Source organism: Mycena indigotica (assembly GCF_014461135.1).
Source record: "Mycena indigotica strain 171206Taipei chromosome Unknown Mind.scaff0004, whole genome shotgun sequence".
In the NCBI taxonomy this organism is placed as follows: Eukaryota; Fungi; Basidiomycota; class Agaricomycetes; order Agaricales; family Mycenaceae; genus Mycena; species Mycena indigotica.
Genome location: NW_023503003.1, coordinates 1,312,710 through 1,338,490, shown reverse-complemented (window position 1 = coordinate 1,338,490; position 25,781 = coordinate 1,312,710). Strand labels below are relative to the sequence as shown.

General features: G+C 50.0%; 7 protein-coding genes across 7 annotated transcripts; 3 read left to right on the top strand and 4 right to left on the bottom strand.

Annotated features, from left to right (window-relative positions):
• Positions 1-1,596: 1,596 nt before the first annotated feature.
• Positions 1,597-3,252, top strand: MIND_00422300 (Alpha-amylase; the record flags this gene model as incomplete). The annotated part of the gene is made up of 5 exons (XM_037361039.1): positions 1,597-1,897; positions 1,945-2,183; positions 2,236-2,456; positions 2,501-2,642; positions 2,689-3,252. 5 exons carry the CDS (start codon positions 1,597-1,599, stop codon positions 3,250-3,252), a joined length of 1,467 nt encoding a protein of 488 aa, XP_037221331.1.
• Positions 3,253-3,670: 418 nt separating this feature from the next.
• MIND_00422200 (uncharacterized protein) lies at positions 3,671-5,716 on the bottom strand (the record flags this gene model as incomplete). Its single annotated transcript, XM_037361038.1, has 9 exons — positions 3,671-3,784; positions 3,837-3,957; positions 4,008-4,145; positions 4,198-4,300; positions 4,347-4,772; positions 4,829-5,188; positions 5,237-5,352; positions 5,406-5,642; positions 5,691-5,716. The coding sequence occupies 9 exons, from the start codon at positions 5,714-5,716 to the stop codon at positions 3,671-3,673; spliced, it is 1,641 nt and encodes a 546-aa protein (XP_037221330.1).
• Positions 5,717-7,428: 1,712 nt separating this feature from the next.
• MIND_00422100 (UBIQUITIN-CONJUGAT-2 domain-containing protein) lies at positions 7,429-8,132 on the top strand (the record flags this gene model as incomplete). Its single annotated transcript, XM_037361037.1, has 6 exons — positions 7,429-7,443; positions 7,498-7,509; positions 7,561-7,675; positions 7,720-7,815; positions 7,869-7,904; positions 7,957-8,132. 6 exons carry the CDS (start codon positions 7,429-7,431, stop codon positions 8,130-8,132), a joined length of 450 nt encoding a protein of 149 aa, XP_037221329.1.
• A 133-nt stretch (positions 8,133-8,265) lies between these two features.
• Positions 8,266-9,415, bottom strand: MIND_00422000 (Carbohydrate esterase family 16 protein; the record flags this gene model as incomplete). The annotated part of the gene is made up of 5 exons (XM_037361036.1): positions 8,266-8,371; positions 8,421-8,595; positions 8,643-8,823; positions 8,869-9,197; positions 9,250-9,415. The coding sequence occupies 5 exons, from the start codon at positions 9,413-9,415 to the stop codon at positions 8,266-8,268; spliced, it is 957 nt and encodes a 318-aa protein (XP_037221328.1).
• A 404-nt stretch (positions 9,416-9,819) lies between these two features.
• Positions 9,820-11,303, bottom strand: MIND_00421900 (uncharacterized protein; the record flags this gene model as incomplete). Its single annotated transcript, XM_037361035.1, has 6 exons — positions 9,820-10,035; positions 10,088-10,366; positions 10,415-10,587; positions 10,657-10,805; positions 10,858-11,059; positions 11,126-11,303. 6 exons carry the CDS (start codon positions 11,301-11,303, stop codon positions 9,820-9,822), a joined length of 1,197 nt encoding a protein of 398 aa, XP_037221327.1.
• A 471-nt stretch (positions 11,304-11,774) lies between these two features.
• On the bottom strand, positions 11,775-14,058 carry MIND_00421800 (uncharacterized protein; the record flags this gene model as incomplete). Its single annotated transcript, XM_037361034.1, has 3 exons — positions 11,775-13,417; positions 13,467-13,997; positions 14,052-14,058. 3 exons carry the CDS (start codon positions 14,056-14,058, stop codon positions 11,775-11,777), a joined length of 2,181 nt encoding a protein of 726 aa, XP_037221326.1.
• A 782-nt stretch (positions 14,059-14,840) lies between these two features.
• MIND_00421700 (Ribosomal protein L19) lies at positions 14,841-15,700 on the top strand (the record flags this gene model as incomplete). The annotated part of the gene is made up of 5 exons (XM_037361033.1): positions 14,841-14,909; positions 14,959-14,971; positions 15,018-15,369; positions 15,428-15,572; positions 15,617-15,700. 5 exons carry the CDS (start codon positions 14,841-14,843, stop codon positions 15,698-15,700), a joined length of 663 nt encoding a protein of 220 aa, XP_037221325.1.
• Positions 15,701-25,781: the final 10,081 nt, after the last annotated feature.

Genomic DNA, 25,781 nt, shown 5'->3' with positions numbered 1-25,781 from the left:
AGAAATAAAGGACGCCGACACGGGCTTCATCGGAGATCCTGGCGTTGAAGTCCTCATTCTTCACCAAGAGAGTGAGGAAGTCAGACATGATTTCCACGCTTTTCCCTCTCTCTCCTCTGTCTGACCGTTCCAGAACAGGATCATGTAAAATGGAATCGAATGCGTCGGTTATCCAAGTCTTAAGAGCATTGAGAAGGAGTAGTTCAATGCCAACAGTGTCATTTCCGGTCTTGGTCAGCGCGCGGAGGGCTTTGAAACGCGGTTCCCATATTTCTGCCACGGATTGACCTTGGAATAACGAGAAGTAGGAGACCCGATCCGAGGATGACGACTTCCATTCTGGGTTCTCGCAGTAAGCGGAGAGAATGTCGAATCCAGCGCACCTAAGCGACGCTGGTTCTGCGGAACAAAGGGAAGCGAGGATTGGGTTCAGCTCGCTGGGAGCGGGGAGTGGAGACAATGTCTGCAAGACTGACGCAAACGAGCGGGCGTATGCAAGTCTCGGGACTTGTGGAGGCGTTAGAGCTTGTATAAGCTCTGGTCCCGTAGTTGGAGTGTGGACTGGCACTACTGGGCTCGTCGTTGCTGGTTGCGATTTTCGCCATCCGAAAGAGAATGCGCCAGTATTGGCTCGGGGACGCGAACGAAGCAAGTCAGAGTCATTGGGCAGCATAAAACCTGCAAGTCTCGTTAGATATTGACTGCTCAGGCCGATCACATTTACCTGCAGCCGTCGTCGTCGTCGCAAGAGCCCAAATTTGGCCTGTCAATGTCACGTGAGAAACGATTCACTGCCACTTTCGACCATCGCCCATCGCCCGTAAGTTACATTACAGCCGGCCAGCTAAGTTTGCGATAAATTCAGCTGCATCTTTCAATGCGATATTGACTTATCCGAGGCAAACAGACATTTCATCTTGCAAACTCATCCATGGATGATCCTGGAGATAAAATGTATGCCTTCGTTTGAGTACTTATACATTGCTCTGATAACTGCGAGTGGAAGCAGTTTTTGGTGGGCCGTGCGCCAGTTCGAGTGAATTGCAATCAGCCCAACCATCATTCTTTTTGATACAGTAACTAACACTAGGCACCTAGTGCTGCAGGATTGCATTTTTGCATGTATAGCATGACATAGCATATATACCGGTAACAGCGAGCTCACCCACGAAAGCGGGACTAATGCGCTGAATCGCTCCATTGGCAAGTCAGCTTCCAGTGCCTTCCACAAAACAGCGTCCATGTTTGAATTGTACCAGCCTGGCGGGCAGCACTGTTCGTGAACGCGTGAACCCTGGTATTTATATCATAGGCAACTAACTCTCCTCGATTTGGAAATATACTTGCCCGATTTGGATGCTCTAAACAACTCTCCTAGAACCATATTTCGAGCTACAGCTGTTTGATCTAAATAGACAAAATGATTATACCTCCGAGCTCTACTAGTACTACTAGTACTTTTACTTGTCTTTGACGAATAAGATACTTTGAGCCGAGGATAGTGAGTTTCTAACAGCGGCGTTCTGCAGATGCGGCCATCACTGATCAGGCCGCAAGGGGGCGGCAGAACACATTGCCGTCCTCGACTTGCAGCTGATGCGCACACTCCTTGCACTCGTTCTCGTTTTCACGACACATTTCTACTCTTCTCTCGCTGCCACTGCTTCAGAATGGCGAAATCACTCCATCTACCAATTGATGACCGACCGCTTCGCCCGTCCCGATGGCTCGCTAACAGCTCCCTGCGACCCGAATGAACGAGTGTTTTGTGGAGGTACTTGGAAGGGGATCATAAGCCGCCTGGACTACATCTCTCGAATGGGGTTTACCGCAATCTGGGTGAGCCCTATTGTCGAGCAGTCAGATGGACGAACTGGTGTTGGCGAGGCATATCACGGTGTGTCGTCTTCGAAAAATCGTGTTCCATTCACTCATAACATTCAGGTTACTGGACGCGCAATCTCTACGCATTCAACCTCAAATTCGGCACTGAGCGGGACTTTATCGACCTTGTCGGTGCAGCACATGAACGCGGCATGCTCGTCATGCTCGACGTCGTCCTCAATCATTTTGCCAATCCCGGCGAGACAATACAATACCAAAACCTCATTCCGTTCAACCACGAGCGATACTATCACCCCAAGCGCGAAATCGACTGGGGCAGCCAACCCTCGATAGAAAATGTGTGCTAATTTTGTCGCCTTCGTCTTCAACTCGACTGAAAATACTGCACAGGGTTGGATGGGAAATGGCTACCTTTGGCTACCTGATCTCAATACAGAGGACAAAGAAGTCGCCGACATCTTGGTCGCGTGGACGAAGAACGTCGTGAGCAAATATAAGATCGACGGACTTCGCTTGGATGCAACACGAAACATTCCGATGTCTTTCTGGAAGAGGATCTGCGGGGAAGTCGGTGTGTATTGTCAAGGAGAGGTCTGGGCCAGCGATGTCAAGTTTGTGCTAATTCTGACGTTGTTGTTTGCGCTGACTGTTGTAGCATTGTCTGTCCCTATCAAGACTCGATGGATGGTTTGCACAACTACCCCTTCAAAGTTGCCGCGACCGAGGCATTCACCTCCCCCAACGGTAATCTCTCCGCATTCGTTCAAGTGGCTCAACACATGCGATCTCAATGCAAGGTGATGGTACTTGTCTTCTCCCTTCCCTCTCACTGATATTATTCAGGATGTCTCTCTCTTTGGCACCTTTATGGAGAACCACGATAATCCGCGTCTAGGCAGCATCACAACAGACCCTGGTCGACTCCGCACATTGGCTGTCCTCAACATACTCTCTGACGGAATTCCCATCGTATACTATGGTCAAGAACAGATGCTCACCGGCGCTAATGATCCACTCAATCGTGAAGCACTCTGGCATACGCACTACTCGACAGCGAATAATCTTGTCCCAACATTCACAAGACTCAACGCATTTCGACGCCTCTTGATCTCGGCTGCAAGCCCCACGCCTTTCACATATGCCGTCTCAACATACCATCTTCTGGGAACCCAAGTCCTGAATATACGCAAGGGCGATGTGTCTCTCGTTCTAACTAACCTGGGTGTGGCGACGGACATTGTGGTACCTATGTTTGCTGCTGGGGAGGAGTTATTGGAGGTGCTCTCGTGTCGCCTTTTGCGTGCAGACTCGATGGGACAAATCAAGCTCACGTTGACTGGAGAGCCCCTGGTGATATATCCTAGGACTCGTATCGCGGATTCGGAGACAACGATTTGTGGGGCGTGATATCTATTATTTGAATCTTAATATTGTAATCGTGATTTCAATAAGCAGCTGCTATCAAAACATCGAACATGAACGCGCGCGTACGTTCATGCATGATGATGCAGCATAACCTCGTTCAAACCACAATCGCGGTCACGTGGAAGATTCGAGATTTTGGATTTCTCTTCGATCTAAGTATAGTGCTCAGCGCTCAGACTTGATCGAATACCTCCCAATTTCACTTTTATTAGTACCATCGGCATTGTTTTGCGACCTAAAATAGAGACTATGACTTGCGATAAATCATAACGGTATTTATTGAAACTGACACATTGCGTCGGAAATGCAAGTCAATTGCAGGTCACAAATCAATCTTCAACTAGAAACCCCGAGAAAAGTTAATAACGCTAATCTACCGGTGCGTCCAGCGCAACAAGACTCAGAACATCGACGGCGTTAACAATACTTTCCATAATATCGTTGGCGCGAGCAGGGTCTTCTCAGACGCAAGCATCTGACGGACGTGCCACAGAGCCGAAGCAACTTCGTCATCCTAAGAGCTCGATCAGCCTCGCAGAAAGAGAGCAGAGATAAACGGAACGCACTCGGGTTGAGGACGAGATTAATTTTTCGCCCAGCCAGCGACTAACCCAGCCAGTCTCCTTCGTCTCACCAGGCATAGGCACACAATTAGTGGAACCGTAATCATGTAGTCGTGTTGCATCCCTAGTGGACAGGTGAATGAATCAAGCGAGGATCGAGGGTTGACAAAATACCATAATGCGTTCATGGGATCCGCCGAGTCATTGAAGTATTGCGTCGAAAAGTTGGCTGGAAGTTGAGATGAGTGCGGAAGGGAATGAAGTAATGCGTTCAGAGTAATTCCGTTGAGCATGGCCTTTGCAAATCCTTGGCTATCAAACAAGATTAACCTGCACGACGACAAGACGACTGGTTGAAGCGTACCCATGAACAGGATTCAAGAACAGAAAGGCATCACCGATAGCAACGAAATTGCTAGGAAGAGTTCGGGGACGGAGCAGGTGGTACTGCATAAACGTCAACATATCTAGGGGAATTGAATGCCACAATGAGATAAGGAAACTTGATCATACTGAGGTTTATTGGATAGAATTCAGGCTCCACCTCGTCAACGAGCATCTGGACCGTGTCCGTGAGCCAAGGAGGAAGTGGCTTTTTTTGCCCGCGAAAACGCTCTATGAAGGGGAGAAGCTCGTTGGATGCCTGGGGCAAATACCCCATGCCAGTGTCACCAAACAGGATCTGGATGACATTTCCGTCATTCATTGATAGCCCCAAGAAACAAGACTGCGTGTCGTCATGTGGAACATACACATACGCAATCGGAGTCGATCGTTGAGCTGCGGGGATAGGCAGACGGGCCTCCAGCTCGGGAGAAACGCTGAAAGCGCAGGTCATGTACCGCAGATTCGGGTCATATGAGCATTTGATCTTGTCGTCAATATTGTAGCCAGCGGATTTGAGCCACTTGAAACCGCCTTGGAGTCTACCGGTGCAGTCTGTAATCGAGATGGTAAGTCAAAGTTTTATCTAAGATCTAATAGTCTGAACCCACCAACAACGAGAGCTACATCATTCAAATTTTCCTTCGACCCGTCGCTTTTGCGAACGGTTACGGATTCGACCACAGACCGGTCGCTGCTTGGCTGGAAGCTCCGAACTGTTCCCGGTAGCACGGAAACATTGGGTGAGCCACGAAGGAGTGAATAGAGGGCTTTTTGAAGAGAAGGACGTCGCAGGAGAAGCGTATCAGGTAAATCACCGGCGGCGTAGTCTTTGTGAGGCGTTGGTAATTCAACCCCAGAATAGTGGATCTGGAGGTCGGCCGGAAGAATCCGGCCACCAACGTTTTTGACGACATCGTCAAAGGTTTTCCACAGACGACGAGCCCCAGTAACGAACAGACAGAGATAAACTAGAGGGAAAGTCAGAATAGCGCGACTGCAAGAAAAGGGAGATGAACGGTGCGCTGCATTCCACTGGAGTATCCTGTTTCCAGGATTTTCGATGTCGGGGTCGACAACGAGGACGTTTTCGAAATGATCAGCGCATATTCGCGCTGCTACAATGCCGGCCACACTAAAGCCACAAGAATGATTGGCAGAGCTATAAATGCCACTTTGTGGGCGTACCTTCCTCCGCAGACTACCACTGTGCCAGGGAGCAACTTATCTCTTGGCTGACCCAATTGATCTAGCTGGCTGACCCAGATCGGGGGCTTTTTACAGGCCTTCTGCCATAGAAAGCCGGCGCCGGCAAGGACGACTCCACCCGCACAAGCCGCGAGCGTGAGGGTTTCTACACCTGGAGCCATGGTTGGATTGTCTCTTTTACAGACCCGAATGTTTCGTGGACCGGTCGTAAACTCCCTGCGTAATGGTTGGATGAAAGAAAAACAAACAAACAACAGGACCCACCATATACCCAGACGGCGCGTCCACATATCAGTTGTTACCGCGGCAAACCGCCCGAAATTATTGATAGTCGAGGCATGTGTGAATGTCCACTCCCATCCGAAGTTTGCTGTGGGAGGTGGTGTAATCCAGCCTCAAGTCTTCGGCGTGTGTTGTTGGGGAAGAGAAAAGAAAGCACTTGACAGCGGAGCGGACGGCGGGCGGCAAGGAATTTTCCCAGGAACACCATTATTTTAAGGTTTGGACCATTTGTTGGCCACAACCTGGACCAGAAAGGAAGATCATTATTGGCAACGGTTTCGCAAGTATCGACGGCGGCATAACTCGTCAGCAAAGAACATCGGGGCTAATATAAACGTTTCTGTCACCATATCTGCCGGTGTCTGCGCCGCCCTTATCCATCCACGTGTAGGGTGAATACAGACACCCACAGTGAACGCATTCGAATGGTAGCTAAATCAGCTTCCCTTTCATCCGGCCAGCAATCGGTCAAGTTTTTGGAATCCAACCATAATCTGCTCGTGGTTAGCATAGGGTCCACTCCATTGAAGTGCCATGCATCCCTGCCCATTGACAATGTCAAGAAAAAAATGACATGAAGACAGCCTGTGCAGCGGCACTATTAATATTATGTATCGAAAGGTGTCAATGAAGGGGAAATCCTGCGGAATACGACGCACTTACATAAAGGTCTTGTGGTGATCTAGCAATTTGGAAAGCCAGCTTCCACAAAACACGTTCGGGTATGTATGAGGCCTACATATATGAGGATCTTTCTGCAGCGGATTAAGTACTGCGTGCCAGAACATTGATGGGACATCCCGCATCACTTCCGGCATTGTCAAACAATCTGGACCCAAAGATTACAGAGAATAATTCATTCCCAGCATGCATGCATATGCCCATTATATTCACCGTATCCGCCAGATTTCGGAGAACGTGGCCATCTATGTAAGTCAAGGGGGCACTTAAGGATCAGAGAAACTTGAGAGAAACGCCATCGCTGCTTTATGTTTGACCAAACATACAATGTGAGGGACGCCGCTACTCCAGACCCTTTGTCAAATTGCGCAGAGAGCAACGTTCTAACGCGAACCTTTGATAATTTGCACTTATTCTGAATGCATCCAAGAGCAACTAACTTGGTATCTTTAAAATGATTCCAGGCTGCTAGTTGGTCTAGACTGATAGATGGGAAGAAGAGAAAAGACAAGCCACGAAGTCGGCGATCGCAGTGGAAAACGATGGAGAGACACCAGAGGTCCGTTGACCGTCTTGTAATTCCGACCGAGTTACCAGACGAAACAAATCTGCGCTCATCCCAGCCAGCAAGCTGATTCTTACTGACAGGTCTTGTGGAATCTATGGTGGCAAATGCACCAACATATCATATGGGCGACAAAACTGCCATTTGGCCTACCTGTTTGGAACGTGCTTCTTGTTTTACAGAGTTGCGACACAAGTTATGAGTCATTTGAGTGCGTTTTGTCCAGTTTTTTTTTATAGCGTTCCCGGGCCTTTTGCGCGACGGGAGTGAGCCAAGCCCAGCTTTGGCACTAAGCAGAGGTAGAGCTTGAATGGCGTTGAAGATAGATCGTTGCTGGACACACCATGACCAATTTCAACCAAACCTAATACCCAAAGCGAACTGGACTCGCCAAAGGTCAAGGTATTGGTGAAGCCAAGTCACATGCGTTACACATCCACCTTTCTGGTCTTCCTCCGCCTTCTTCCTCTTTCCATGGCCCTCCCGAAGGTATACAGCTCAACGACGACAGAAGTGTAACTTATATCATCCTTATCCGAGTAGCGCATTATCAAAGTATGTCTTGCATTGCTCGATTGTCTGCATCTCCGATCTGTACATTCGTAGGAAACCGAGCGCTTGGTGGCCGACCCCGCGCCAGGAATCACTGCTGTCCCACACGATGACAACCTGCGGTACTTTGACGTGACGATCCAAGGTCCCGATGGTAGCCCGTTCCAACGTATGCCCTTTCAAGCCTCCTACCACTTTGTCAATTCGATGCAGAGGGCATATTCAAACTCGAACTATTCCTCCCAGAGGAGTACCCGATGGCACCACCAAAAGTGCGCTTTCTGACGAAGATATATCATCCCAACATTGGTGTGTCGCGTTCACCTTATCTTCCTTCACCCTCAGCCCAAGGCCATATTCAGATAAACTGGGCCGAATTTGTCTGGACATTCTGAAAGGTCCGTCAGATACGCTAGTGGATATCTTCTGAGGTAATTCCAATCACTCAAGACAAATGGTCTCCGGCACTGCAAATCCGCACCGTCCTTTTATCAGTTCAAGCGCTCCTGAGTGCGCCGAACCCGGACGACCCGCTCGCAACAGACGTGGCGAAACACTACAAGGAGAATGAGAAGGATGCTCAACGAGTGTCGCGCGAATGGACACAGCTCTATGCTTCCGAGTAGGGTTGTGCAGTAGAGGAACGATGTAAGTTCTCTAGTTTCCTGAACGATCATGTTCTTGACTCATCAACTCTGAAGAAAGAAACCATATCCACCGTTGTTGTTGTACTTGAACAAGTATTTTTAATTGATCATTTCAACTCAACCATGTCGCCCAACGACTCTGCTTTCCTTCAAGTACGAGCGCGATCTCCCGCGCAACAATACGATCTGCCTGCTCACTTGGGTGCAGTTCATCCTCCCTTGGAGTGGGTCAATCATCTGCTGAAGCATTGTTCCGTCTCAACATACCACAGGAAACTGTCACGGTCTGTGCCTTGAGCGGTTGTGCAGGTGAGTGGTCCGCCTCCCAGCGGAGACACACATGCATTCCAAGCACCCGTGACGTTGAGAGGAGCCGTTCCATTGAAATAATTGGCTGGATGATCGAACATATCTTGGAAAAGTGAGTGCGAGTCGAAGAGTGCTGATGTCTTGGTTAAAAACGTTAATCTTTGTTGTAGACACACACACCGATGTGTGCACCATGAAGGGTCGGCACCAGCGCTTGCAGCATAAGCTCTGTTAGCTTGTTTCCCGTCAGCGTCAGCTCAGTCATAAATACGCTCCATTCTGTGGTGTTGCGCTCGAAAGCCCAGTAGCGATTCGGGTACGAATTTACATTATAGAGGATAGTGAGCTGAAGTGGGATCATCTGACAAATCGTTTTAGTTAATTACCATCCTTCCATGGACCCTACGTTTTGGAAGATAAAGTTGCGAGCTCCGTGTTCGTAAAGCGTTTTGACCCAGTTGAGCTGGCATTCGGTCACATCAACCAACGAGACTTTTGGCGCAGCACCGCCCGTTAACAGAGCGCTGACTCCGAGATCGTTCGTGCCATCCCACAACGTATAGATCGTATTGTCCGGGGGGAGTTTCAAACTGCCGTTTGCGACCTCGGAGAAGAACAACGGCAATTGACTTTCGAAGATTGAGGGGAATGGCCGAAATGTCAGGTTGTTGGAGCAGGTCGCACCTGCGCGAGCGAAGGGGTGTAACTGGACATGCGCATACCCAGCAGCGTAAACTGGTGTTGTTTGTTAGTCCAATTCCTCCAACCTAAAATCACGGTCGCTCACCAGGCCAAGCAGTCGCCGCGTCGCCGGTATTCACAACATCCGTATAACTGTCGCCGAATGTAACGAGATTTTTTATCTGGCCCTTGCGAACACCGACACCAAACCCTGCCGCGACTAACCCTGCGAGTGAGAAAAGGGCGAGGAACATTAACAAACCTGGAGCCATCCCACATCCTTAAGAACTCCTTCGATTTGGTCACAAGTCCAACCCGAAGTTTCCGCGCCCCACAAGGAGAATTATAGCTCTAGTCATGTGGCAGTCTTCAGGGCCGACTACTATTAGAAGCTCAAGTGGGAGAAGAAGTCGATCGTCTCAAAAGGGCAACGAGCGTGAATTTTATTCTGTGTTGAATAAAAGTTTGTCATCATGTCAAGGGAGAGAGACGTAGGTAAAAAAAATAAAGACTATGATATAAACAACAATCCGACGGCGCCGCTCGATAGTCGCAACGGCAGGAGCACCATATCCACAAGAAAGAAAAAGAAATCCAGATGTACGTATGGTGGTATGTAATGCGCGTTGTAGGGTGTCGAGCAAGATTAATGGGGGGGGACTAGTACGTAATCCACCTATAGCAGACCGCACTCACGTAGGTGGAGTTGCAACAGAATGTCCTGAATGGCGCTCAGGACGAATTTTATCTGTTGCGTATCCGTGGCGCAAGTATAGTGGGCGTAGATCTGCTTCGTTGCTGCACTTTGATTCAACGACACGAAACGATGCAGCAGGTAGTCGCATGCCGCGTCGTAGTTGTCACCGCCATTGTAATCAGGGAAATAATCGCCCTAAAGGGTATTTGGTCAGCTCGAAGAAGAGGAAATTCACAAATGACAGTACCAAAGGACTCCTAGGTAACTTCTCTGCGAACAAGTCGATCTTGTTCAAGAACAGGATGATGCTTGTCTTGACAAACCACCGCGAGTTGCAAATGGAATCAAACAAGGTGAGCGCTTCTTGCATACGGTTCACGCTCTCATCCTCGTACAGCATCTGGTCATACTCGCTGAGGGAAACAAGGAAGACGAGCGCCGTGACGTTTTCGAAGCAGTGAATCCATTTCTTGCGTTCCGAACGTTGCCCGCCAACATCGAAAAGCTTGTACGTCAGTTCCCCGACCTAAGCAATGTCAGCATTTTCCCACGCACAACTGACAGAGCGACATACTTTGAAAGTTGTCTCAGTGATACCGGTCGTCTTGACACGGGAACGCAGGATATCCTGGTCGGTTGGCAGATAGTCGGGCGAGGACATACGGTCGATGGAATTGAAATAATAGACCGCACTGTCATTGAGCTGGAATTCGCGAGAGCGACGAACTGCCTCTTTTACACCAGGGTCTGTGGAAATTTGTCAACGATCAGGGATTGATGCAAGGCGCCACTAGATGTGGCTCAAGAGACACTGACCTCTCCAAAGACCACGTACTGCGTCAGCAACATCGCGGGGTAGCACGTCGGCTTCAATTTGTGGCGGAAGCGACAGAATTGTAGACCGGCGAGCGTCGTTCTGGGGACTAAGAGAAATGTCGAGCTGGGGCATTGCTTCAAGAATGGCACTAGGGTCTTGGTCAGCAACTCCAATAACGAGAAAGTGAGGGGCTAACGCACCGCATGCTCTGGATAGTGTTGGAAAAAATGATTTCCTTGTAGGCATCCCTTTCTTGAGCGTTGTATCCGTCGAGATGGATGAGTTTCATCTGCTTGAGCACCGTCGACTTGCCGGACTCTCCAGCACCAAGGAGCAACATCTTAATCTCGTTCTTAGCCATCATTCTGTCCCTTTTCAGCTGGTTCTCAATCTCATCGTTGCCTAAACCAGGAGTGAGTGCGAAAGACGTGAAAAGGGCCAATGGTAGTTAGGGAGAATGCCACTCACGGGCCTTAGCCTCCTCGTCAACACCGGCACTCTGCACGCAGCCCATTTTGCTTTTTGTCGGGAGGGTGGTGGTAGGGTCAAACGAGCGGGGGTGGAGGGGCTCGAGGAGGAGCTCGGCGAGAAGGTGATGGAGATGGGAAAAGCAGGGAAGGCAGTCAGTCACAGAGGTCACAGTCAAGTCTTTATGTCAAAACTGTGCCGATCGTAAGCGCAAAGGGGAGATGCCCCTTGGTCATTCACCTGTCCTTGACCTGTCCACGGGGGCCAGCTGTAATTCAGTATATTGGCTCCCCGCCAGTAGCACGAACTGAACACACAAATAAACGTATTCTCACGTATAACCCGAGTCGGCCATTGCCGCACATAGACATGGTTGCTTTCCTTTCGTATGTTTCAACACTGACAACGCAAAATGGAGGCTTGGAACATGTTACAATTCCCCGCTAATGTTCCATGTACAATCTCCGCCGCCCAAACCGACCCGCTCCAAGCCTTCACACCAGAATCAATCTGTCCGCACTGTTTCATATGGTGTCGCTGAGTCAAGTGCGCATCAAAATGCGTAATGCCAAATGCCAAATCTAATCACAAAGCAGCCCCAAGTAGTCTTCGCATCTGCTGATGGCAGTGATTAGTAAATTAGTATGTATTACCTGCCTGTCCGATGGTCATGGTCGGCTTCGAAGCACCGATACCTCCGTCTTGTTACAAGCGGCGCATCCGCACCGATACCAAGTTCCCCCACGTTGCCCATCCCCCCACTTGCATCCCCAATCCAGCCTGGAGTCTCGTCAAGAACCTTCAATTCTGATATATCCTTTACAACCACCAATGGGAAACGATCGGCGAGTGAAGCGCCAATGCGTATCATGGCGAACGAGTCCAACCGGGATGTCCAATGAGGAGATAACGCGCCATAGGTAGCTAAGGCAAGAAGGCTGATAAGGTAGACCCCCAGCAACACTGACAAGAAGAGGATAGCTTTGTCTGAAATAACAGGCACCCGTGTCTCTGCGCCTAGATCGTAAGATACCCATAGAGTTCCGTCGATTATGGATGACATCCAAGCTTGGTTCGCAAGGAAGGCCGCTGAGGTGAAGGCGTTCTGAACTCTTTCACCTGCATAACCATCATTCCCATTGTAGAGAAACGCCCACAGATAATATACAACATAGACCGCCATAAACGAAGGATTGTCACGGTATGGAAGGCATGGGTCTAGACTGTTTCCGACATTTTCTTGGTTGAGCCAGTCATGAAGCAACGGCATGAATGGAACTGCATCGAGACAGAAGCCTGTGGCGTTGTTGTTCTTCGCAGCACTGAAGTAAGACTGGTAGCTTTGGGCTTTGTCGATGAAAGAGCCCATCCCAAAGAGGGCAAGAGTGATGATGAGAAGCGGGCCTTTGTTTCGTGTTCGGGAAAGTTGTTGGGCAGTATCAGTCGGTGAGCCGGTCAGGGGAGCGCGGCGGGTAATATTGTGGTCGTAGATGGGGTCTTGGCCCTTTGAGCCCCATGGTCCTTGGATCGTGCAACTGATGTCGCAATAATTACTCGGGTTGTCGTTGATCAACGGCCCGTTCACACCCCCATTCATATAGTTGGGTAGCTCAAAGTACCCTGCCGTGGTATCGAGAGTGATTTTGGTGTAGTACGAGCCGTTTGCACGACCGAACGACAGCCATTCAAAACCAGAAAACGTGATGTTGAGATACAACTCTTCTCGGAAATCCTGTCGCGAACGCGTGGATTTCCAAGGGGTGGCGGTCATATTCCCAGGCATACAAACTTCAAGAGCATAGGCGCCTGACGACGATGTATTTGCATAACGAAGCCATAGAGCGTCGGGTATCTGGTTGCAGTTGGAGGGGAAATCGGCAGCCGTGATATTCTCGCGATGAGCTGTTGAGTTGATTCGCGGGGCAAATTGTTTTATGAGACCAGTTGAAAAACCAGTTGGTAGCTGCGAAAAGAATGGGTCGTTGAGCAACGACATATTACCGAGGATATATTGATTGCCATTCAATAGACACAATAAAGAATTTTTGGATTGTGTGAGTGTGTTGCAGTCCGGAGCGCGCGACCACAGATTGATTTGAGGTTGGGAGTTTGTTGTGGAAGCAAGTCGAGATCGTGTCAGGGCAGTAACGTAGCCGTAGTCGGTATCGCTCCTCCTGAGAGAGTCAAACTGGTCGGGAATATCAACTAAATTCCTCATCATTTGAGGATACGTCGGTGTGCGGATGGTTTTCGTTGTCAGATATACTTCCTGTAGTGGCGATATAGCAATGCCTGGCTAATATTAGGACCTAACAAACTAGTTTGACATTAGATTAATCACCTAGCGCATGTAGGAACATAGCCGAAAGCAAGAGAGAAGACCCATAGCGCTTCCAGCCGCCAAGTAATAAACGAGCGATAACTGCAAGGTCGGTCCATGATTCATCTGCGAGAGTGATAGCTTGACGCATTGTGACATGGCTAGCCCTTCCTGACTGCAAGAAAACTACTGCAGCACGCACGCAGACAGCAGATGTCAAGGGGATGGTCAAAACGGAGACAATGGTCTGAATAAGGCGGGCAGTTCTGAAATGTTTCTCGCTGTTGACATAGAGAGCATGATAGGCCTTTGCCCCTCTCCACCCCCAGCCACTATTGTCCTTGTTGACAATATTGACACCGTATTGTTTGACGCCAATCGGTTTGTGTGCCAGAATACAAGTCACGACCCATGCGTACAGCGCCAGCGCGATGTAGAAGAGAGTCGAAAAAATGATGGAAGGGGAGCGACGCAGGAAAGTGGAGTGAGATAAGTCGTTTGCTTCTTTGTCTGCCAACAGACTTCCGCGTTCCCCGCTTTCTGTTGTTTCATCTTCATTTAAAGTGTGTTCAGAAGGCAATCGTGGTCGGTCGCTCAACGACACACCAGGCATGCTTCAATGATGCTTGACGCGTCGGGGAGAGGCCAGAGCTGGACAAAACCAAAGAACCAGATTGTATTTAAGTAAGTCGTAAGGACCAGGTGGACTGATGGCCTCCCGCTGGTTGTCAAGCTGTGTCAAGCGGATCGACGTTGAGTTGGACGACATGAGTACCCTGAGCCTTCTGTACTGCTCCCAATTACTCCTCAAAGGGCGTAAAATGCCTTCCTAGTGAGCGTCGGGACGATAGAGCAAGTCGGGAGGAAGAGCAAGGAAAGATAAGCAGATTGTTGAAATGTCTTGGTGTGCGACGATCCTCTTGGCACAAATCAAAGAAGCAAAGATTCCTGGCCTCAACAAGGCTTTTCAAGGAGGAGCGCGACGAGGCAAAACGAGGACACCCATCTTTCGATACATGCATTGCTTACCCCCACTCGAGTGTCAATTAGATGTTAGGTTGTGGGGAGAGCTGGTGCTAACTTCCGCGTCAACCAACATCTTCCAAGAACGGACATCAAATTTGAGCTGAGGGCGAGGGCGACAGCCAAAAAAACCTTTGGAGCAGAGAGTTTGTAGTAGAGAGTTTGTATGTGTCGGAGAGCAGAAGGAAGGGGATGAAAGATAGACAAGAATAGTGGACAATGATTGGAGGTCATTGGGACTTGATATACACAGGAGGAGCAAGTATGTTCAACAACATATGTATGATTCTCGCAATCGGTATGTACGTACTGGGTATATTCATACTGGGTACATTTATTAGGTGTCCATCGCACAAAGTCCTTCGTTGTATCATGTTGTGGCACGTGGTTCTGGGTATGATTAGTAATCGACGTGACCGTCACTTCGTTATCACTTTCAAGGTGCGACGACCTGCGCCAGGTTTTGCCGAACGACTGACCCCCTCTACAGACACCCTCGATGGGTACGTGAGACATCTGAGCTCTTCAATCCTCCTTAACACTCTTCAGTCAATTTGCGATCCCAAAAACGACTCGCCGCGTCCGTGAAGGGCGTTGGTCAACGCAAAATCTGGCTCAACCCCGCTGAGCAAGCAGAAATCGGAAATGCGAACTCTAGGACGCATATCAAGAAGCTTTTGAAAGATGGAGATATCATCGTCAAGCCCACGACCGTCCATTCTCGCGCAAGGACTCGGGCATTGTTGGCAGCGAAGAGAAAAGGTCGTCACACGGGACCGGGTAAACGCAAGGGTACTGCAGAGGCTCGTATGCCGACAAAGGTTCTGTGGATGAGGCGGCAGCGGGTTCTGCGTCGGTTGTTGCGGAAATACCGGGAGGCCGGCAAGATCGACAAGCACCTGTGCGTGCTTTCCTTCCTTGCTCGTTACTTGGTTAGACTCACATTCCTCTCCTTTCAGCTATCACTCCCTCTACCAAAAGTCCAAAGGAAATGTCTTCAAAAATAAGCGCGTATTGATGGAGTACATTCACAAGGCGAAGGCGGAGAAGAGTCGTACCAAGGTCCTCAGCGACCAGGCCGATGCTCGTCGTGTCAAAACCAAGGTTTGGTTTCATCCGATTACATCATATATACTGAGTGTCTCAAGGCTGCGCGTGAACGTCGTGCTGCTCGCATTCAAGAAAAACGGGCCGCATTCATCGCTGTCGAGGAGGGTGAAGTCAAAGCATAGGTCGCTCATTTTTCTTTTTGTATGCCCGTCTCGTCGAATGCCATGTCTACTGTATGCTGCATTAAACCCACACCCTAGCACAGACGCCGTGTTTGTGCCGATATATGTGTACGGGGATGGCGACTAGAGTCACCTTGCTTTGGCAAGGTCCCCCACAGTTTTAATTCACCCCATCACCTTGCTTTGCAAGGTCCCACCCGGTCTAAATTCCCATAATTCCCATCAATGTGCTTTTTCCAAATAATTGTCAACAAATGATGTCATAGTCTCAAATTACTGATTTACCATCATATCCACTACCCGCTCCTGAGTGCTAAGTGAAACACAGTATCTAGTATACTTTATTATTGTCTATGGTCTTCCACCATTCAGATACATATTTGCTCTGAACTGTACCATCCAACAGCACTGTCCCTTTTCAATAAGCACCAGACTACTAGTAGTAACATCTGTCCCCACTCACTCTTCAAGTTGCAGCTGCCAATTTACCATCTTATCTCCACTACTCTTGAAGAGCCCTTCCAGTGCACCTCCAAGTCAGTGTTAGCCATATCAATTGTAACACAGTGTATACACTAGCGTAGTCATTAATAAATACAACCTATCAGCCTTTCATTTCTACTAGTATACATACACACTGTCTCACCTCTTCTAATATTGTCAATAGATTGAACTTCATAATAATCTCTTTTATCATATCAATATGAGATCTTGTATTGCAGCATTCAATCCTTTTTCACTTCATTTAGTAAGTATCAATATTTCCAGGTATATGCCCACTTACATTCTTGGTTTTGGATTAGTACCACATTTTCTCCCCATACTTGTCACAGACACCTAAGATCAAAGTCTATTACAAATGATTCCTGTATTTTCAAGGTCCATCTCTTGGGTATCTGCATACCATGAAATTGTTAAATATGTACTGCTTACACTTTTTATTGTGTTGATACACTATGCTGCCATGCAATTTTATTTTAAGCAAAGCAAGGTTCACGGCCGCTGCGCAGCTAGCGACCCCTTGTTAAGTAGTTTTGTACGAATCATTTGATCTCATCAGTCTTTTAGTGATCGCATTCCCAAATGCATCAAACTGCCAATTATACATAACTGTAAACACATCGTCACCGCCACTTCTTGTACATGAATTATGATAAATATATCTTCAGCTCCCGCTTCCACTGGCTATATTTTGTCCCTGTTAGCGCGCCCGTTCCTGTCTGTAGCATGTCAGATATCATTTCCCCACTTCGGTCTATAACCTACCTTTTCCTTAGCTCGCGTGCCCGAGTTACTTTGGTCAATCGATCTAACCTTTCGTCCTTCACCCGTAGCTTTTCGGATGGGTGCCTCGTGAACAACTCTGTGTTGAAACCGCGCAGTAATCGAATGTTTTGCCTTCCTCGGCTACGAGAGAGTGCCACATACGCACTGAAAGGTGTAAGCTTCCTGCTGGGTGGATCTCCTAGGTCAATGATGACATATTCCAAAGTCTGGCCTTGAGATTTGTAGTCGTCGTAGTGGTACAAAGCCCCAGTAGGATCTGCAGGCGGAGGGAACTGGTGTGGGTCCCCACATAAAATGACATCGACTTCACCAAAGGCCACGCCACTGTCCGCCTCGCCAGAGAAACCTTTGACTTGGCCCATTACGAAGCACAATTCCCGAAGGAGACGTTTGGTGAGCATGCTGGATTCGTCAATGATGAGGTATTTGGTGGCCAATATGTTTCTCTTGCGTTTGGCCTTTGTTTCAGCCCCTGGGGTGCCCGACGCTTTTTGGATCGACAGACCTGCCCAACTGTGGACAGTTTGCCCCCCAATTAAACTTGCGGCTACTCCGGTCGTCGCTGTCTTCGCCAACAGCTCTGCTGCGTTTCGGCTCTCAAACATCATTGAGATTGTGTTTATCAGCACCGTCTTCCCTGTCAGCTCATATAGCTCCATCTATGCAAAAGATGATGGCCACTGCCTACCAGGCTAATGCAAAAGATGATGGCAAGGGCCTAGAATATATTATTTAAAGAAATATTACTGTGTTTTTAGCACCTGGGGGATGATATCATTGATGGGATTGATGGCAATAAGGTATTGTGACTAATGTGGAACGATTTTTGATTGCCATCACTGCTTTTGATAGCTGAATTCTGTTAGATCAATCTTACCTAAGCCATTATTTATTTCCTTGTTTCTGTCCTATCAAGTCTCCAATATTATATACCGAGTCATCGGCCTGAAGAAAAGGTGATTTATCTGACATAATATGTCAAAACATTAGTCATATGCATCAGTTCCATTGAGAAAATCAGCAAATACAAGGGGCCTGACATCTTTTGCATTAGCCTGGTAAGTAATTGCTAGCATCTTTTGCATAGAATCAGCAATAGGTAGTGTCCCTGTTCCTCCTTCCCCTCTGATTATCATCAACAACTGCTTCAGTCGACGTCCTTGCAGTGTGTCGGACAAGTGCTCACACTACGGACATTAATGTATTTTCTGCCCCAGAAAATGCACAGAAAATTTGGAATTTTCTGAAGATCTTCTGAAGATTTTCCGAGGATTTTCTGTCACGGAAAATTTGGAATTTTCCATCAATCTTCTGAGAATCTTCTGGAAATTTTCTGGGTCAGAAGATTCCCAATCTTCTGCCACGGAAAAATTTCAGAAAATGTAGCACTCGGATCTGTGATCCGGCTGATAACATTTTCCTGGCATACGAGTTAGCTATCAAGGCAATCAGTCGGCATACTTAATCAACTCCAATCCTCCATTTGCCACAATTACATTAATATATTTGTATATTAGCAGTCTACATACACCCAGCATATGACTAAAGAACTAAAGAAAAGCAGGACTAAGCACCGCAACCACCGGAATCCACACCCACCATTCATCACCCAGCCATCCGTGCTCGCGGACCCTCCCTCCCTTCACATTGCAGCCCGGCCGGCCGGGCGCGGCCATTCTTCCACCGTCGTCAGTCTGTTGTCGGTGGGTCTGGGACATTCTCGGCGAAGCGCGGAAGGTGTTTGCATGCGGGGGGTTTGGAGCGGAGTGTGGTGGTAGGTCTTGAGGCGGGCTGAGGACAAGTCAGGGTGTATTCCCTTCAGTAGTCAGTGACGCACCTATCATCTGTCCAAACCCGCACTGCTATTCCCATCTCGCCGCAGCATCGTCACCGAGGAGCGCAGAAACTACGCCGAAGGGGGGGCCCAGATGTTGAGGCGGGAATGGTTGAGAGGCGAGAAAGGGGCATGGTGGTCGGTATTTGGCGTGGAGATGTGTCAGCGCTGCCGCGTACAAGCAACTGGGACACACCTGGGAAGCCCCATCGATTAGGTTGGGCAACCGTTGCCTGAATCACATGGCGCGAGATAACTGCGGCACCTGGCAACGAACAGTGGCCCCAGAGTTTGTCGAGGTAGCGGGAGCTTGGTCAGTACTCTGCGATTCCAAGGTCTGGTAAGGGCAGGCGGAAAAAGACCCGACCACACCCACAAAGACATGAGACACGTCAATATGGACGCTCAGGCCACGCACCGAAGCCACCCAGACGCGTTTGACGCGTGTATTTCCCCTCCCCAAACAATGACGCGTCGCCTTCCCCAGCATTTTAACGCGTTTTCTAGACCTCTACAAGGACTGGAATGCGTCGAAGTGCATTGCAGGCCACTGAATGAGCGTCTTGAAGAGTCAGGAGAGAGTTTCGGGGCATTCGGCGGGTCGGGAAAAAGAGGGCCATGGTGGGCGGAGCAAAGCTGTGACGTGACGTGACGCGATCGTTACACGCATTTGTGAGCGCTGCATGGCGTCGCATAGGGCAATTGGATCCAATGTCATGCGTAAATAACAACCATTAGAGTCTACTCGGGGTGTGTGTAAAGTTACAGTTCTTAATTATATATCCTAACAGGATAAACTTCAATTTTGTCTCAAGCCAGGATCGCCCATTGGCAGGCATATCACACAGGGCTAATTTTTTTATTACTGATTCATTACATGTCGTAGCAGCTTTACTCCTTGACTTCACTTCTTCTTACTCTTGGCTCAGGTAATACCATATACATGTGCTCCGGGTGTCGGTGGGTTTGCAGGGGGAGGCTTGCGGCACGACTGAGCTCTCTTCGCTGTTTTGACTCGGATTGGCGGCTGGGGAGATAACAAGATAGGAAACCGCAAAAACAAGGACGAAATATCACTCACTGGTGGGAAATCTTCCAACGAGAGCGGTATGATAGCCCCCTTGTTCTTCTTGCGAGCCTTCTTCTTTGGTGGCTCTTCCTCGTCGGGCTTTGCGTCATCGACATCCTGTCGCAACGTGAGAATGATAGAAAATAGGTGATATTTCGCACTGATTGACTCGCTTCAAGCGCTCGGCGCCGCTTCGATGGACCTGGCTCCTGGGAGTCTTCAGACAGCTGCTTCGACTCGGGAAACTATCTTGGGTTAACACCGTTGGATTCAGAGCCGAATCAGAAGCTTGGTGTGGCTTGATTGCGGCACGACCAACGTCTCTGTAATCGACATCTTCACCGAGGCGATGATAACTCTTGCCATATTCTCGCACATCATCCAAGTCTTCGAGGATGGAGTGAATATTGGTGTTGAGATCTTGAGACATTAGTGTGAGTGCGACATATGGTGTCAGAAAGAGGTGTCGGAATGTGTTTGCAGCAAGGAAAGTTGTATCGTTGTCAGTGTTCCATTCGCTATGTCACTGAGCGAGAATCCAAAGAACGTCCGCAGGGTTGGGATTGCCAAACAAGTTGCGTTCGAGACTATCGGACTATCGAGAGCGCCAAGAATATGGAAAAAGCCGGTCTGTCCGTAGCTGGGGGACAAGTTCCATAAGCAATGTCAATGGTGGCTATGAGAAAGTCACTCACTATGCCGCATGTCAGAGCCGCCCAGTAGTCGCATGTAGTGCATTGCTCTGGTCATCTGATTGGTAAACACGGTTACAGCGGGCCAGGTCGAAGTCGATTTCGGTAAGTACATGCTGGAAGACAACATTTACTTCAAGAATTTCGGGTTCATGGAACAGTGCATTGATTTCGTGTCGCAGATCGACAACGTGTTGATGGCAAGCGGCCAGCACTTCTGTATTGCTATGCGAAGAAGGCGTTCATGGGGTGGTTCGGGCCGTAAGTAGTTGCAGAGCGCAGTCTGAATTGCGGGGAAGAGTGGTGATGTCGGAGAGAGGGTGTTAAGTTGGTACAACAGGCCTTGTAGCTCGGCGGAATGTATTGACGGGATGGGGTCATCGCACAGAGGGCATTGGTTGATTTCTTTCTGTTTACCTTGGCGCTTTTCATAGCTTGCTTTGCTTTCGTCGATAATCTAGACATATTCCAGCGGCTGGGCAATGATGACCTAAAGGCAAGACTCACACGTTGAATTTCAGGGTGCCATTCCTCGTCTACTGGTGGTTTCCATGGTTCGGTATCGTCCTCAAGCTCGTCATCGGTCAAGACAAGCTTGAAGGTTGAGACAAGAGCAAACAAGTGAATCATACACACCTTACACATTGCCTTTCTCTTGGGCTAAAATCCAGTTAGACGATGATAATGGAGGTTTGAAAACCGCACCAGTGGTCGGCGAGGAGAGTACACCATCTCTTGCTGCTCTTCAGACTCCCCATCGTATTCCTCATCACTCGTTTTGCCTACAGCAGGCATCTCAACACGCTTCCGCCGTCAAGACACAGCTGTATTCTGGCCGCGGGCATCGGAAAGGTCGTTAGTGTCATCCAGTTCAGTATTTTCAGCGGTGTTTATAGGTTTTTTGGTTGCCTTGTCCTTTCGACGGTGCCCAGCACGCCTCCGGGGCCGTTCACTCCCTTCCTCATGACATTTCTGGTTTAGGAGTGCTGTACGCAAGCGTGTGTCTTGGTTCTGCAGGAATTGCTGCGCTATGTGTCGTATGGGCCACAGGCCATCGAATTTCATGAAGAGAGGCACCTCCTTCCGCAATCGCGAGCTTCTACCAGCAGAATGGCGTCATTTTGGCGAGAGAGGGCGGCTGCAGTCGTTGACAAAGTTATTCCGGCCCCAAAAGTGCAAGTTCTTGCTCTGCAGTTGATATTTGTCCTTGCTGACCTTGCTCAGGCTTGCAGCTTGCTTGTGACTTGTCACCCTGTAAAGCTCGCAGTCGCGCGAGACAGCGCCGGCGATTGGGCCGGAGGGTGACCGGGCGGATAGAGCCGCTTGCGTGAGGTCAATTCGGCCACTTGCTGCCGGGGCAAGCGGCTTCGTTTTGCGAGAAATGGCGGCAGGACTTGGTTCTGGTTGCCGTTTGACACGCTGTTGCCGTTATTGACCGGGAGGGCAAGTTGGGAGGTTGCGCGGGCCAGCGGGACCTTTCTTCCGTCCAGCACGAATCCCGCGGCATCGAAAGCATCTTTGCATGCTGGTAGTTTCAGAAATAGTGAGCTTCTCGTTCCCAACTCAATGCTTGACTTACTTATGTCGCAGTTGTTCACTCGCGCTGTCCATCCTGAGATGTCGTGCTAACATTCGCCAGGGCCAATCTGTGGAATCTACACAATAGTCAGCAAATGCATTGTTTCCCTGTTTCCCGCAATTCGACTAACCGGCCAGCGTTGCTGTTTGCGAAGCGACTGGTCTTGCCGCTTCGGGCTGGTTTTCCCCCCAGCCTGGGCCAGTTCCGCGTCGATCAAGCGGACCTTCGCCAAATGGCGCAGAAGCTACGGCCTAAAGTAAGTTTGTGCGGGTAAACTGACAGGAATTTCAGACTTACCTGCTCGTTTCAGGCTGCGACGGCCGAGCCAAAGTGGCCCGTTTGAACATTCGGCTCGTCCCGTAGCAGACTCAGTACTTGTCGCGCCAGAGCTTGCTGGCCCGCGCGGGCGAAGATGACGGCTACCCAACGCGCGAGTCAGAGTTCGGCGCTGCCGGGGTCCCGGGCCGCAGACTCGGGAGTCTGGGGTCTGGGGTTGCTGCTAGTTGTTAAGCTCCAACGAGTTGTAGACGGAGAACGGCTTGTTTGCGGGCCGTGGGCGGCAATGGCTGCTGGTGGGATGTGGCGGAAGTGGAAGGGAGCCACTACAAGCACAATCAAATAGTACCCATTTTTTTAACAGCAGCATCAAAGGCCGGTTAACGGGCACGTGTGATCGGCGGGCCCAGTCCGGCCGGTTCCCCCATTTTCTTCAAACGCGTTTCCTTGCCCTGGCCGCGAACCCTGGGCCTAACGAGCCCAGAAACTTTGCGCAGTCAGAACCTGTTTGCGGGTCAAGCTCGGTGTCTGGTTGGCCAACCCGGTGGTGAGTGCTGGCTTGTGGGTATGGAGTTTACTGACCAATCTTGCAGCGGCGATGGTCGTGCTCGTCCCTGACCGTTAACCAGCTTTGGAGGGTGGCTGCAGTCGTCGCCAAAGATGTTCCCGCCCCAAAGGTGCGTGTTTTTGCTATCCAGCCGCTATTTGTCCATGTTGACCTCGCTTGCAGCTTGTTTGCGACTTGTCGCCCCGTAAAGCTCGTAGCGCCAGCGATTGGGCCGGAGAGCGGCCGGGCGGATGGAGCCGCTCGCGTTGGGTCGATTCGGCCACTTCAAGCAGCTTCGTTTGGCGGGCAATGGCGGTGGGACTTGCCGTTTGACGCGCTGTTGCCGTTATTGAAGAGGAGGGCGAGTTGGGACTTGGCGCGGGCGAGCGGGACCGTTAAACGGCTGCATTTGACGGTGGACTTCAGCTCCAACCCCTAGTGCAACGCACAAGATATGGGTTATAGCCCAGCGGGGCAATGCACAATATCTGGGCTCTAACCCAACCACCTACAGGGCATCGCCAGGCCATCACTAGGCCATCATTATTGATGGGCTAAGTCGTCGATGTCATCACTGATGATATAAGTGCTGCCGTCAATTCAATACTTTTTGGTAAACAACTTAAGCAAGAAACATTATCTACTTATCCTCCTTCTTACCTGCGATGATGGCGGCCTGAGCTCGCGGTCTTAGCGCTGCTTCGCGCGCCTGACTGCTGCTTCTTGCCTGCTTTCTGCCCCCCCCGCCCCACTGTCCCTCCTCCTCCTTTCCGTTCCTCCGCCGCTGCCCCCGCTGACCGTAGTCCTTCTTTTCGCGACTCTGCCGGTTCCATCCTTTCCCGCGGCTCCTCCTGCACCGCTGCCACTGGTAGTTCTTCCTGCCTCTCTTCTGACTGGGAAGTGGTTGGAGCCCGCTTGCGTTTCCAGCTGACATACAGTAAGTGTCGTTGAATCCCCGTTGTCAGGGCACTGACCTTATCATCTCCATCAAAGCCCATGACACGTCCTCCACCGCCTGTCTCCACTCCCCTCGTTACACCATCACCCTCCTTTTCTCGCTCTCCCCACCAAACCAAGCATTTCAACACATTCAGCATACCATTCCTGCCTGGGACGTCCATGCAGGACCAATCACCATCAGCAGTTCTTCCCAAAGCTTCTCCTCGCCACTCGGGGCAAATCCCCACCCACCAAACTCGCCATTTCTTTCCAAACTCGGTTGCATCCGGAATAGATGGCTTCCAGTTCAGACGACGGCCACGTGCGACCCAATCGTGGATCTGGTTAGGTCGGTTTTCCGCTGGTAGCGAATCAGTCTGGAAATTTGTAAGTCTTGAGTTCTTTTGCTTATTAGCACTAACCGATATTACGAAGCCATTCAGCTCCTCCCATTGCAGCCAGCACTGAACCATCGACGGCCAGTCCGGCTCCTCAAATGACAACATGAGGTGATCCTTCAGCGCCGCCACTGCCCATGTCCCATCGCTCGTTACCATTTCCTTGGACGTTTTCGCCTTCTTCGCGGGACGTGGATTCCTTGTACCCATGCTTCGGGCTCCACCGGTGTCCACTTCATCCGAGCTGTCGCGCTCCCCAGCCGAGTTCTCCGACTCCGAATCAGAGTCAGAGTCATTTCCTCCAGTCTTCTTGCGTTTCCGTTGCGCAGATTTTTTGCGCTTGCCTGTTCCCATAGGTGGCCCCCTTGTCAGCCCCCGCCCAGCTCGTTTCTCCCAATTTCAGGCCATTCATCCACGCACGATTGCGCAATAGGTTCTCCTCACGCTCATTTTCCTCCACAGAGTTGTACCAAAGACGCTCGATTCTCGCGCGTCTTTCGGTAGCCGACATCGCCAGCAGATGTGCCTGTAACAGCGGCCCTGGTGGGTTGCGGAATCGAGCAAATATACCAGATTTTGCGACTGCTGTGTCTGCTGTATCTGCCCCGGCTGGCGAAGACTCGACAGATGGCGCGCGTGGCTGGGGCTCTGGTTCTTCGTCCCCCGCCGTCGTGGTTTTGCGCTTCTTCTTGGTTTGCTTTTCTCCTTCAACGACGTTGGCTCCTTGGCGTTTCTTCTTGGACTTCGTCTTGGAAGTTGGGGAGGAATCGGAGTCCTGTACTTCTGGACTCGGATCATCGCCCTCGACAGGCCTCTGGGATGACGACGACGACTGGTCGGTTGTAGCTCCTTGGCGTTTCTTCTTGGACTTCGTCTTGGAAGTTGGGGAGGAATCAGAGTCCTGTACTTCTGGACTCGGATCATCGCCCTCGACAGGCCTCTGGGATGACGACGACGACTGGTCGGTTGTAGACTGCGGCTCCATTTGCCTCTGGGAAGGCTGCAGCGATGATGGCGACGACGACTGCGACTCCCTTTGGTCCTTGGCTGGAGAAGGCGCGGTAGAGGTAGAGGCAGCTTTGGGATCCGCCGCCCCATCTTGTGTTTTGACATCTGACCAACAATAAATTCACGTCCACTCCCTTCACGATGCACTCACACTTCTTGGCCACAAATCTGGAGAACAAACGAATGCACTCGGCGTAGGAAGCTGGGTCGAGTCGAGCGAAATCCCCTTCGTTGTCTTCATTGCGCGAATGTAAACTGCGAATCACGATCAATTTAGGCCAAGACTCGGATAAGACAATCCATTTACCTTTCGACAACAACACTCATTCCTTCGTCGGACTCTTCAACCGTGCCGTAGTACAACGCGACCTGGCAATCCGAGTATTGCGCAATAAGGTCGATCAACGGCTGAACTACCTGAGGTAGATGCTGCCTCGCTCTTTCCAGCACAA